The sequence below is a fragment of the Orycteropus afer genome, unplaced genomic scaffold (genome assembly GCF_000298275.1).
Source record: "Orycteropus afer afer isolate SDZICR_OR568_19922 unplaced genomic scaffold, OryAfe1.0 scaffold00136, whole genome shotgun sequence".
Lineage (NCBI taxonomy): Eukaryota > Metazoa > Chordata > Mammalia > Tubulidentata > Orycteropodidae > Orycteropus > Orycteropus afer.
In genome coordinates this window covers 4,542,582-4,556,151 of record NW_006921723.1, presented here as the reverse complement: position 1 = coordinate 4,556,151, position 13,570 = coordinate 4,542,582, and the positions used below count along the sequence as shown (strand labels likewise).

Sequence of the window (13,570 nt, the reverse complement as noted above, 5' to 3'; positions counted from 1 at the left end):
CTGGATGGACCTCCCTGCCCTCCAAGGCTTTTCAGATAGCCCCAGGACACTATGTAGTGACCAGGAGGTAGCCTGTAAGCCTAACCCTGTGGGGTCAGAGGAGGCTTCAAAGAACCATTGGGATGATGGCCCATTCCAGGGACCCTTGTTTGGCTGGACCAAGTGGAGCAGTCTGCCCCAGCCCGACAGGGAGCAGGGTCTGGGAGGGGGCAAGGATAGAAGCTCTTTTTTCCTCAAGGGTCCTCTTTCTCCAAAAAGATACCCTCTACCCCCCAGTGACAGCGAGCTGGGCCCAGCTGGGGTCCTGGGCAGGAAGGCAGGGCCACCTGTTCCCAGCAGGCACCACCCCCCAGGCCCACCCACCTCGCTGCTGGCTCCACTATCACCCTCCCAGCACCTCCCTCTCCATTTCCTGTCCCCTCCAGGAAGCCTTTGAGGACTGATCTGAGCCACTTTGCCTCCCTTTGCCCTGCCCTCCCTTTATCGACATCCAAGACCTATGTGGGAAGGAGACTCAGAAGCCACCTGCTGGGTCGAACTCCCTTGAACCAATGCCAACCCTGGCCACTAGAGGGACAAGCCCTTCACACAAGGGGGAGCGAGTTCTGGCCGCCGCCCTCCGTCCTGGGCCCAGCGCTAGGACTGGGTGTTCTCAGGCTGCCCAGACACTCTTTGAAATCCTGCCGAGGGAAGTCAGGCGAGACCCGCGTCCTGGAGGGCAGGCGTGGACAGGGCCCTTCGGCTGCTGCGAGGCCCGGGTGGGGGTCACATGGAGTCCCGGCGGGGCGGGGTCACGGCCCCCGAGCCCTGGTGTCTGGGAGGGGTAGGGCGCGGCTGCGCTCCCCTGGGAGCGTGCAGGCCTTGGCTGACAGTGCGCGCTCCTGGCCTAAGCGGAAGGCCGCAGTCACGGTGACCAGGTAGACGGTGCCGGGCGTCAGGCCCTGCAGTGTGGTGCTGTTCTGGCCCGCAGGCACCTCCACGCGCTGGGCAGTGCCGCCCTGCAGTGGCCCATACAGCACGTGGTAGCCGAGCACTGCGGCAGGCCCCAGCGTCGGGGCCCAGCTCACGCGCACGCTGCGCGGCCTGGCGTGAGAGATGACGATCCGCTCCGGCCCAGCCTCCTCTGGGGTGGGGGGGAGGGGGAGGAGGGGAGACAGACCACACATGTGAGCCTTGAGCTCTCCGCCACCAACCAGTCCGCTCCCCCCAACCCTGCCGCACTCATCTAGAGGCCCCGCCCTTCCCACCAGTCCAGGCCGCACCTCACCTGGCAGTGTGCGAACACGCAGGTGCTGCGGCCCCACGAAGAGCTCGTTGGACTCAGGTACCAGCGCCACGTCATAGTCCGTGTCCGGCTCTAGGCCGGCCCAGACCCAGCCTGTGGCGTTCCCCGGCACCTGCTGGCGACGCACTACTCCCGGCTCGGCGCTGGGCACCAGTTCCAGCAAGTAGTAGCCAGACTTGGCGGTCAGCAGGGGCAGCCAGGCCAGGCGAAAGCTACTGGACGTGACTTCAGAGGCACGGAGCTGCTGCTGTGGTTGCATCGCGTCTGCATGTGGAGTCAGGAAACAGAGGTCACCTCCTTTGTGCTGGAGCAGGGGTCCTAGCTGTTGAGTCAGGGGAGACCCCACAGATTGGGGTTCCCCAGTAGATGGACAGGGATTGGGCCAACAGGCCAGGAAGACATGGTGAGCTCCTGGACAGGCCAATCTGGCCACATCCAGCAGCATTTTCACCCAAATTAGATGCTAATGATATGCAAAGCAGAGATGGGGCTGAAGGAAGAAAACAGAGGAGCTTGCAGCCCCATCCCTCTCACCATCAAGGCTTCCGTGCCTGCCTCAGACCCAAACCCAGACTCTTGGGAATGGTAGAGGGGCCACCACACCAGGGCCCACAGTGATGTCAGGGAACAAGGGCCAGACCCTGGCTTGGAGTAGGCCCACAGGGTCTGAGGTCAGCCAAGATCTGGAGAGTTGAGGTGAAGGGGAACCCAAGGATGCACCCAGGAGAGTCCCTGGGAGGTACAGTGGAGACAGGACAACTCCAGGAACAGTTGGACCTGGGTTTCTGGGATGCTTCCTGCCTCAGGTCCTAGAACCCCACAGAATTGGGGCATGGAAGGACCCTGGAGTGGGACCCTAAACATGTTACCCCAGCATATGGCCAAGCACCATATGGCTAAGTGACCTGTGATTTGGTTAACTAGTAAATGTTATGGGTGGAGTCAGTCATGGAATCTTGGACACTTCTTCCTCCGCAATGCTGAGTGCCCCTGCCATCAGCCTGGCATGCTCTCCTCCCCATCCCCCACACCCAGACCTACCCCCACAAGACCCCCACCCTTCTGCCTGACGTCTGTGCCCAGGAGCCTTGAGTTTTTATTGTCCAGCTGCCTGCCTTATCCTGCTGTGCCATCCAGGCTGGCCTACGGAGGGTGACCACATGGGGCAGATATCCCTAGAGGAAATCTTCCAGAGGACCTTCCACCCCTCTCCAGCACACAGACCAAGTCCTTCCGGCTTTAGGTGGATGATTAACCCAAAGGCTGAGACTTGTGAACAACTCTGGAGTTCTTGACACTTTTCAATGGGAAAAGCAGACTGGCCAGCAACCATGCCCTTCTTCTTCAGCCCCACCCCACCCCAGTGAACTGGGAGGGGTGCCCTCAGCCCCAGTAGCAGCCCCACCCCCTCCTCCTCCAGGACAGTTCCCACAACAAGCCTGAAGTCCAAACCTAGTCAGCACACTGCCCTGCTCAGCCACCTCCATGGCTATCCTAACCAGTAAAGGGCCTGAGCTCCATGAGAGGCAGCCCAGGCCCTTTCTGATCTTCCTGGCCTCTCCTCTCTCCAGACATGGGAGCCTCAGTGCATGTCCACCGAGTTCCTGGACTTGAACCACCCTTCTTTTTCTATCAGCCACACCTACCAAATACAGTCCACCAGTGCCCCCACTCTGGGGACCTCTAGCACTGGTCTGGCACCCCTCAACAGGAAACACTCCTGGAGGTGGTTCCTCAGCCTCGTCTCTCTGTCCCCAACAGCCCCAGATAGCAGCTTCCTAGGAGCCCCAGCTGCAGTGTGTCCATGGCCAGTGGACAGAAATGCCTCATGTCACTCCCCCCACCACACACACCTTCAAGGACACCTCACATTCCACAGCCCTGGCTCCAAGTCCTCCTGAAGTCTTGCCCCAGTCTCTCCTGCTGTGGTTCTCAGCTAGGGCTCCTCAGGGCCCCACTTCCTCCCACCTACCGAGAATGGAGTCCCTCAGCTCCTGGGTGATGATGTGCAGGTCATCCACATCCACAAAGTGCAGGTGCTTCTCAGGAGGGGCTGAGGCAGCGGCCGACAACTCCAGGAGGTTGCCTCGGCCAGTGCTGATGATGAAGACAGTGACACCCAGGTCCTTGAGCTCCTGCATGGGGGGCCCCACGGGGTCGCTGGAACCACCATCTGTCACCCACACCAGCACCTTGGGCACCCCTGGCTGGGAACCGGCTGCTGTATCAAACAGCTGCTCCTTGGCATAGGCCAGTGCCAGGCCAGTGTTGGTGTCACCCATGCGCTGGGTTGCAGCCCGGATGGCATCCTGAACTGATGCACCTGAGTTGTACTGGCCAAAGGAGAACTCAGTGTCCGGCTGGCTGCCTACATGCACTAGGCTGGCATGCAGGGCCCTGGGGCCCAAGGGCAGAGGGGCCACCAGCTGCCCCAGGAACTCCCGAACCCGGGAGAACTCGTAGTGAGACACGCTGGCCGAACTGTCCACCAGGAACAGCAGGTCCCCCTGGGGGGATGATGCCGGGGGACCTGGGGGAGAGGGGAGGGTTCAGTCCTGGGGCAAAGGCCCCCCCGAGACAGCCCACCCCAAAGCAGAAAAACCAGGATCTGAGTTTGTCCTAAGTCATCCTAACCCTAGCTGACTTCAAGAGCCTGCACTGTTCCATCCTGAAGGCCCTGGGAGGGGTGGTTCTGAGCCAAGCAGGAGGCCCAGCTCCTCAATGGATTTATGTCACTGGGGCAGCACCAGAGCAGGACACTCTCTGGGCTCCTGTCCCATCTATACAATGACAGTCCCACACTCTCCCTTCCCCAACTAGCCCAGGAGCCCTGGGGGGCTGCTCTCAACATCTTTGCTGCCTCCCAGGCTGTCTTTCTAAGAAGTGGCTTTAGTGCTGGAGTTCAGCCTCACAGCTCAGCCTTGAGGGGAGACAGCCCACCCTGAGGTACACACAGCAGCAGGAGAGGGGGATGAAGCACTGGACTCAGCCCCCTCCTCTTTCCCAGCCCAGGCAGTCAGGCTGGCTTCAGTGACCGCATTGAAGATGGTATCACCCGTCCCCTAGCCCCCATCTCTGCTCCATCTGGACCTCGGAAGCAGGCCCTCCTGGGCCTCCCCACTCCTCCCAGTCTGTCTGGCACACTGGAAAGGCAGTGCCTCCCCTTCCCTGCTGGGGGTCTGGGGGCATCTTGGGTCTGATCCAGGCCCCAACTCAGTAAAGCGATTCCAACACGGCTACCATCGCTCTACTAACGGTTCTTCCAGGGGTGGGGAAACTGAGGATGCGGACACTTCCCCCTCCCCGTCCAGGCCCCGCGATCCCTTAGAGATGCCCGGCCTCGACCTCGGCAGATGGCGAGCTCCACACTCCAGCAGATGTGCTGTCTAGCCCGCCCGGGGCACCTGGGCTGAACCGCCGCAGGTGGGTGGGGCTGCCAGGCCCGGCTGTCCCCAGGCCCTGGCGGACGGGCGCGCGCCGCGGGGAGTGAAGGGGGCGCCCAGAGCTCCGCTCCCTGGTTCCCTGGGTTGCACTCACCGCGCTCGGCGCCGCTCTGCGCCAGCGCCACCCGCAAGCTCAGGGCCAAGCCAAGCGCGGTCCAGGCTAGCATCGCGCTGTGGAACAAGGCGCAGTGCTAGGGCGCCGCTCGCTCTCTCCTAGGCTCCTGGGCGCGCCGCTCCACGATCCACGGGTTGAGGTCCCGCCCCTGGTCCCGCCCCCGGCTATGCCCCGCCCCGCGCCCAGACCCCACCCCCGCCTCCCGGCGGCGCACGCACTTTTCCAGACGTGCACAGACCCAGCCGACACGGAGACACCCAGACAAGTAGCACTACCGAGATCCGATCAGAACATGCACACGTGAGCACAGGCGCACACAGGCACACACAGGCACACACACTCCAGTCTCCCCTTCGCCAGGTGTGAGGCTGTGGGGTCTGTTGCCTCCCCCCCCCACCTCGCAGCCAGGTGCACAGGGAGTCACCAATCACCTGCCTGGTCACTTATGAACACTGCCCTAGACTCCGCAAAGCAGGGGACCCTGAACCCAAGCCCCAGAGAAGCCCAACCTATTGATCTCCAGGTCTGGCCAAGTGTGCCAGAAAGGATGACACCAAGATCAATGTCCCTCCAGACCAAGCCCAAAGAGAGGGGTGTGCTTCTGGGTCTTGGGCCAACCTTAGAAAGAACACAGAGCTTTGGGAGGGGACAGTGGCCTGAGAAACTTGAGAACATGCTTCTTAAGGGATACAAAACCCCCAAAAGCAAAGTCCCCACCCATCCAGCTTCCTGGAGGAAGAGACATAGGCCTACAGATGTCTGGTCTGACACAGACACTGAGGCAACCTCTGTAGGAGGGCAAACCCCGGGCAGACCCAGCTTGCTGTTGAGCCAAGGGCCCAGGGTCTCAAAATCTTAGCTGGGCCTAGAGTGACCAGAGGTGGCTGGCTTCAGGGGTGTCCTGAGGGCCTTTGCCCCCCCCCAGGGCAAATCCCCTTTCTTAGGTGAGGAAGGGTGGCAGCATCTCCTGGGATGGGCCAAGCTGAAGTCCAGGAGTGTCCCGCCAGCCTAATTCCTAAAATGCCTTCCTGTGGGTTATGCATTGCCTTCTCCTAGCCCCTTCTCTCCACAGAGCTGGGGGTCTGGGCCAACTTTCCCCCAGGGTAAGGGGGTGGGGTCACCTCTGCCGGATGTTCCCTCCCTTTCCAACCCCCCCCCCCCAGGAGGATGCACTGCGGGAGGGAGGACGGATGAGACGCAACAGTTTTCCTTCCTCTCTTCCTGGCAGGTGAAGCACTGTGGGGGCATGGGGACAGGCAGGAGCTCCTACTTTGCCTAAAAAAGGAAGCGCCTGGCGGCGGAGCCGAAGAGCTGGCGGCGGGAACAAGTGAGAATTGTGTCGTCGCCGTCCCCCACCCTCTTGCCGGGAATCTTGGCAGTGGCAGTGCTGGCTCAGTTCCACAGACCTGAGGCCTCAGCTGGGACCAGAAACTACTGGTGCTTCCCGCCTGGGCCCTGTCGGGAGAGTAGAGAGGAGCTTGAGCCCTGGACCCAGGGATGTGCCACTCAGAGGTGCCTGGGCTGATGAGGGCTGGCTGCCTCCTTGGAGGGTGATGAGATGGAGGCACTGGACAAGTCAGCAGCAGCTGGGGTGGGTGGGCCTAGGTCCCAGCAAGGGGGCTGATCCTGGACCCTGTAGGAGGCATGCCTAGGTTGCCTTGTGCAAATATGTCTCCCTGAGAACCCACTGTGGACCTGCCGCAGTAGGGAGCTGGACCGTGGTGCATCTGCCCTGTGGGGAGCCCTCTGGCTTGCAGGCAGTCATCCCATTTGTCCCCCGACTCCTGTTGGCCCTGAGAGGGCCTCAGAGGCAGGGAACTTAGCTGGACTCAGGAGGCCCACAGTCACACCTCCGCCTGTGCTAGGCTGACGGGGAAGTTTCCATACCTTCTGGAAAAACTGAATGGGTCTTGTTGGCCGTGTCTCAGGCCCTCAAAGAAACAGCAATCCTCCTCCCTCCAGCTGTGCCATCAGAAGCAGAAAGGACCAGGGAGGCCCAGCCTCGGGATAGCCAGCCGGGCCTGCTGCCCACAGTCACTGCTGCTGCTCTACTGAGCTCTGGCCTCACACCCCCAGGACCCTCCCCTAGCAGCTCCAGCCTGTTCCCCTCTGTCCCCACTGTTGCCTCTAGCCTCAGAGGTGAGACCTGGGCAGGCAGAGGGTCCCCTGGGAGCGAGTGGGGTCAACCAGAGGTGTGGTGGTCAGGACCAGGCCAGGTCCTGACACCAGAGGAAGCATAAATAAAATGATCCGGAAACCTCCTCTTGAAGGGAACAAGGACTTGGGGGGTGAGAAGGGCAGGGACAGCAAGGGGCAGAGAGGTGGGGTAGGGGCAAGAGGGACAGGTCAGTACAGGTCACAGCAAGTCCCTGGCCCCACAGCCTTCCCTTCCCCAAGCTCAGTCCTTCCCTGCCTGGTCTAGGCATCTTGGGGACCCAGGAGGAAAGGCCAGGCCCCATGGCTGAGCCTTCTCTGTCCCCATGGCCCAGCACAGATCTGGGGGTCCTAAGCCTCGCTTCCCAAAGATGCTTCCCCTTCACCAGTCTGCATATAGGTGGGGGAGATTCTGGGGTTCTTTGCTCCCCAGGGACACTGGCCAGCCGGGCACCACCCTGCCCCCACCCAGGGTCCTTGGGAATGCTCCCTCCTCCGCTGCACAATCCAGCTTCTCTAGAGAAGAAGGGCCTTTTGTCTCCAGCTCAGATGTGATCATGCTCGACCCCAGGGAAAGGGCAGCTCCCTGGGCCTCAGTCACCACCCCTGACCCCATCCCTGACCCCAGCTGAGGGCACAGTATGGGGCCTAGGCCTCCACCCCACTCTGTGTGCTGGTGTTTTTTTCGATCTTCATAGCACAGGCACATGCTCCTGCACGCAAGCACATACACACCCACCCACACACCCACCAAAGGAACAGGAAGCAGCTGTGGGGGGTGGTATAGGCTGAAGCTGTTGACCCCTCCCCATAATATTGAGTGGGGCAGAGGGAGGGGGCAGTTAAGAGGAGCAGGCCTGACAGCTCCTTCCCACCAGCCCCCTCAGCCCCACCCACACATTCTTCTCAAGGGACCCGCCTGTCTGTGGTCTGGGACTTGCTGGGGCCTGAGGACCGACCATTCCTGGGGGCCTTTGGGTCCCAGCTCACTATTCTGCCAGCCCCCAGAGCTTACTTACCCCCACCCAGTCCCAGGTGGCCAGATTATACAGCTGGGAGTAGGCGGCCTGGGCACAGGGCATGGCAGGGGAGAGGGGGAGGGGGCGGCGGGGGGGGGCGGCACCTCTATTCATGCATTCCTCATCTCTGTGCTGTGTCTGGCACGTAGGGTGCTGGGGCCATTGGGGACCTGGCAGAGTCCCTGTCCCTAGAGTGTGTTCCTGTCTATAAGGGGATCCCATTGTGCATCTTAGCAAGGATGTTGCTGTTGTTATTTGCCATCGAGATACATGTCTTTATTTCCCCAAAGCAGGTCAAACAAGGTGGCCAGGCCAGCCTCTGGGGATGGCATTGGACAGAGAATGAAACAAGAGGGATACTGAGGCCTGGAGGGAAGAGCATCCCAGACAGAGGGAACAGCAGGGCCAAACCCCACCAGATGGGCTGGATTGGTGTGAATAAGGTTCCTAAGATCCTATGGGGGAGCTCTGGTAGCGTAGTGCCTAAGGCACTTGACTGCTAACCAGAAGGCTGGCGGTTCAAACCCACCAGCCACTCCTCGGAAGGAAGATGGGGCAATCTACTTCCATAGTGATACTGCCTCGGAAACCCAAGGAGGGGTCGCTGTGGGTCGGGCCCGACTTGACAGCACATAACAACAACAACAAGATCCTGTGGAAAGCCTCAGGCCAAGGGGAGCTGGTGTGAGGATTAAAGATTTTTGCTTTGTTAGGCCTAACTCCATATTGAGTAAGACTCCATATTTTCAGTTATGATGCCATGTCTTTAAAACCTGACTTCAACTTTGTGTTATAATTAATTTGTTCTCTCTCTAAGCTACAGTTATTAGTTCTTGCTGTACCCTGTGATCTAAGACAGACCCATCTGTGTCGATAAAGGCTCCTGGGTCAGACTTTCCGATTGGTCACTCAGACTTTGATGAACACCAATAAAGTCTCTTAAGGATTACCTGACTGCTGGGCACTCACAGGAAACATACTTTTCTTTTTAAATTTTATTGTAATTTGGGTGAACATTTATAGAACAAATTCATTTCAAATACAGCAGCTCACATACAGTATGTTTCATGATGTTGACTGCAATTTCCTACAATGCAACAGCTCCCGTCCCACTTCCTCCCCATAGTTACCTCTTCCCTGTATCCTTCCTGTCCATGCACTCCTGCCCCCTGAGCTGTCTCCCTGTGCATACACAGCCCTTCTATTCTCCCATGAATGATCTCTCCAAGGAGTGTATCTGCCTAGTGTAAATGTTCAGCTCATATGCCTGTCTTTTGTTTGGCTGGAAGCCACAGGAGTGGTTTCAATTCCAGACCTGAAGGGCAGTTAGGGGCCATAGTCTCAGGGGTTCCACCAGGCTCTATCAGACCAGCAAACCTGGTCCTTTTTTTTTCTTTAATGATTTTGAGTTTTGTTCCACATTGTTCTCCCTCTCTATCCAGGATCTCCTACATAGAGCCCCATCCGAGTGGTTAACAGTTGTAGCCGGGCACCATCTAGTTCTTCTGGTCTCATAGTTGTATAGGCTGAGGATCACATGGTGTACCAGTCTCTTGGACTAATTGAAATATTCTTTTCTTAATTATTCATTGTCCTATCTAACTTTTGGAAAATGTTAATTAATCCTGCACACTTGCTGTATCTCTTTTGCTTTAGTATAAGAACCTTGATTGTAAATGCTGAGCAGAGTGGGCCTTTTTTGGAGTCACTAAGACCCCATCTGTCTCTAGCTGGTGCACCTCCTAATTAAACTCTCCCCTTCTCCTTGACCACCATTTGTCTGTCAGTGTGTCATACTGTGGTGGCTTGCATGTTGCACAGAGGCTGGAGGCTATGCCACTGGTATTTCAAATACTATTAGGGTCACCCATGGTGGACAGATTTCTCCTTGAAATCTGGTGTGGACAATTGGCTGTAATGCGTCAGGGCCGGCCCTGGTATTTTTCAGGTAACGCTGACAGGATTGAGTAGTGGAAGCAGCCACGGGCCTGTGACTCTGCTCCTGTGTAGGCATAGCCTGAGGTGCCCAGGTAAGCCCAGGGAGAGTCTAACAGGTCAGAGGTGGGTCATGCCTCAGTGCTCAGCCTCTGCACTGGATTAAATCTTGGGACCTCCTTCTTCATGGGACCCCTTGCTTTGCACTGGCTATTCCCTCTGCTGTGAAGGGATGCCTGGCCCTGCCCTGACCCCCAAGCCAAGTCCTACTTGGTACAGAGTCAAGAAGTCTTCAGCTAGCTGTCTGGAACTCTTTATAGGGAAGGAAGGAGGTTTGTGTCCAGAATTGCCAGCAGGGTGTGGACTGGTCTATGTCACACCTTGGCAGAGTGGCTTCTCCAAAGATGGGAAAGGGAAGTACCAGGAAGGAACAGAGACTCCCAGAGCCAGCTCACCCATCCCAGCTTGGTCGCCCCAGGCAGTGATTTCTGCCTGGCATAGGGTGGGCCCATATTCCTGGGTAGGGGGCAGCCCCCCCCAGGTTGACAGGGTGGGGTGGTGGTGGTGCTTGAAGTAAGGAGATGCAAGTGAGCTCAGGAGGAAGACCCTGAGACCCTGGGAAAGGATCTCGGTGGAGGGAGGCGGGGCGGGGGGAGGGTACAGAAGGGTATGTGGAAGACACCTGAACTCCCAGGAAATACTTTCTAAATGAATAGCTGACCTTTGGCTCTCGGGGAGCCACCAGTAAAGTGAATCCAACACCCCCTCTGATGGGCTCTGGGGGAGCAGAAAAGGCCACACAGAGAATCAGATGCGGCCTGCCCCACTCCTGTGGGGGCCCTGGGTTGGCCAGGTGGTTCTTTACAAGGCAGAGGCCAGGCCCGCGGAGATCTTCACCTGGCTGCCCAGCAGGTTTGTCCCTTGGAAGCCAAATGCAGGAGACCTTCAGGATGCAGCTAGGTGAGCCCGATGGAGGCTGGGAGGCCGGTGGGCAACTCCAGGCTTGGGGTGGAGGCTCTGAGGGTGAGGAGCAGAGATGAGGGCTGGACTCTGGACTCGGAGGAGTCCTGAGGGAGGGAGCTTTTGTTATGGGCTCCTTGCTTCTCTCAGGGTGGGGAAGGCAGAGATTGGGGAGCGGGGCGGGGGGGGGGAGTTGTTAGAAGGGGTGGGCAGAGGCCACTTGCTCCAGGCCTTGGTGAATAGGAAACCTTGTGACCCCAGGCTCCCAAAAGGGGACCAGAGGACAGTGCAGGAAGAGCCAAAGGCAAGGGTGTAGAGCCCCCTCCTCCTGCCCCAGCCCCCGGGGCCTGTTCCCATCCTCTCTCCCCTGGGTCAACCCCTGCCTTGGCCTTGGCCCTCACTTGCCTTCCCTACCCCCCTCTTGATTCCCTGCAAGCAGCCGCCTCCACCTCCATACTCTAAAGCTGCTCTTTCCTCCCCACAAAAGCAGACCCCAGGGCCTCTTCTGTGAACTGCCTTCAACAGCCACCTCCCCTCCCACCCCCAGATGTTCCTCTTGTGAATAGTCAGGGCTGGGACCAAAGCGGATTTATCCCAGTACTGCTAAGGCCTTCACACCCCTGGGCCAGCTGATGGCTCCAGGGTGTCCTGGGAAGTGGAAGAACACCTTTAGGGAATCAATTTGGCCTCAGGCCCCACCTCCACACTGACTCCCCTCTAGACAAGCAGGGCTCCCCCGCTGCGACCTCCCCACCCCCACCAGGCCCAGCTGTTGTTTTGATGACTCTGGGGCCAGGATGATCCTCAGCCAAGGACTTCCCAGGAGAATCCTCATCCTTGAAGCTTGGCGTCTGTCAGAGCCTGTCCAACCCTGGGCAGGAGGAGAGGAAGGCAGCTATGGCCCAGGGGAAGTTATCCTTGGCTGCTTGGCAAGGGGCCCAGCTCCTGTCTATCCAGGAAAAGCATTGGAGGTGGGCATAGGCAACGGTTGGAAAACCCCAAGAACTCCTACTGGACTTGATCCAACCACATACCGGACTCTGCTTAAGGCCACAGACGGAGCCCTGACCCAAGTCACAGGCTGAGTCCTGACCCTGGTCATATCCTAAACTCTGATCCTGGCTCCAGACTGAGCTATGACCCTTGGCCCAGCCTAAGCTTTGATCCTGGCTGCAGACTGAGCCCTGGCCCTGGTCCTGGCCCTACACAGAGTTTTGATCCTAGTCATAACCCTGAGTCCTGATCCTGGTCCTAAATTGAGCTCTGACCATGATCATATCTGAGCCCTGAGCTCTGGTCACAGGCTAAGCCCCTGTTGGTCACAGGCTGAGTCCTGCTGGCAATACGGCAGACTAGAGCCTCTAAAAGATCTTTCAGCTATAACTAGATTCTGGATGAGTTACACACTTTTTAAACACACTGCTGGGCTTACAGGGAGCAAAGCCCCCACCCCAAATTTAAACTCTGAAAATTCAAAAATAAAAGAGTATTGAGCAGAAACCAAATATGATGATATTAAGTAAATGAGAATGTGGAGGATTCTTGGAGACAGAGCCAAAGTACCATCAAGGAAGCAAGCCTTGGGTGCTTTGGTTATGAAATCAGGACCCTTAAGGACCCTCAAGGGAGCCCAAGCTGGTCATGTCCACAAAAGTGAATGCTTTCTGGAGGGAAAATCCCCAAGGTAAAACTTCAGAATTATCACAGGTAGGGGATAACAATGAAAAATTACCAAACATTCAAAGAAACATTACACCCTTGGTGAGACACATTAAAGACAACAAATAAATTTAGACCTCCTAAAGACTAGGATATTGGACTTGTTAGGTACAGAATAAAAACTAGCTACATATGAAATGCTTAAGAAGTCAAAGATGGAATCCAAAAATGATGTATGCACTAAGATACCATTAAAAATAATCAAGTACATTTGAAAAATAACCAAGTATTATAACTTTTAGATATGATCATAATTTTAATTAAATGGGTGATTTTAATCAAAAGTTTAAACAAGAGGAATGAGAGAATAAGTGAACTAGAGAAAGAAGATAAATATTATTTACAATACAGCATGGAGAATGAATCCATAGAAATAGGAACACAATGTATACCAAAGAGAGAGAGACAACCATATCTATATATACCTAGATACATGCTGGTAAAACAATGTTGTTGTTATGTGCCGTCGAGTCGGACCCGACTCATAGTGACCCCTCTTTCCTCCTTGGTTTTCTGAGGCGGTATCACTATGGAAGTAGATCTCCCAACCTTCCTTCTGAGGAGTGGCTGGTGAGTTTGAACCACCAGCCTCCTGGTTAGCAGTCAAGTGCTTTAGGCACTACACTACCAGGTAAAACAATAGAACACCAGAGAAAAAGAGATCTTCAAATTAGCCAGAGAAAAAAGACTGCACTCTTGCTCTGCTGTCTATGTAAAGCATAACTCTGGCCACAGGTTGAGCCCAGACCTTGGTCACAGGCTGAATCCTGACTCCAGTCACAGGTGGAGCTCCAGTATCAGGTTGAGCCTTGACTTTGGCCAAAGGTGAGCCCTGACCCAAATCACAGAATGAGTCCTGACCCTGGCTAAAGGATGAGCCCTGCTGCTGGCCACCAAATGGGTTCTGGAACTGCTTTGGCTTTCACCTGACTGTGGATGT

The 13,570-nt window shown here is 56.9% G+C and overlaps 1 protein-coding gene across 1 annotated transcript; it reads right to left on the bottom strand.

Annotated features, from left to right (window-relative positions):
- Positions 1–791: 791 nt before the first annotated feature.
- On the bottom strand, positions 792–4,895 carry VWA1 (von Willebrand factor A domain containing 1). The gene is made up of 4 exons (XM_007945510.1): positions 4,823–4,895; positions 3,258–3,815; positions 1,268–1,549; positions 792–1,123 (listed from the first exon to the last, which is right to left on the bottom strand). The coding sequence occupies exons 1-4, from the start codon at positions 4,893–4,895 to the stop codon at positions 792–794; spliced, it is 1,245 nt and encodes a 414-aa protein (XP_007943701.1).
- Between the last annotated feature and the right edge of the window lie 8,675 nt (positions 4,896–13,570).

Excerpts from the sequence above, each read along its gene's own strand:
- VWA1 (XM_007945510.1), bottom strand. The coding sequence starts at position 4,895 with ATGCTAGCCTGGACCGCGCTTGGCTTGGCCCTGAGCTTGCGGGTGGCG. Across the intron at positions 3,816-4,822 it reads GCAGAGCGGCGCCGAGCGCG|GTCCCCCGGCATCATCCCCC; the intron begins GTGAGTGCAACC and ends CCTCTCCCCCAG. Across the intron at positions 1,124-1,267 it reads GCGTGTTCGCACACTGCCAG|AGGAGGCTGGGCCGGAGCGG; the intron begins GTGAGGTGCGGC and ends CCCCCACCCCAG.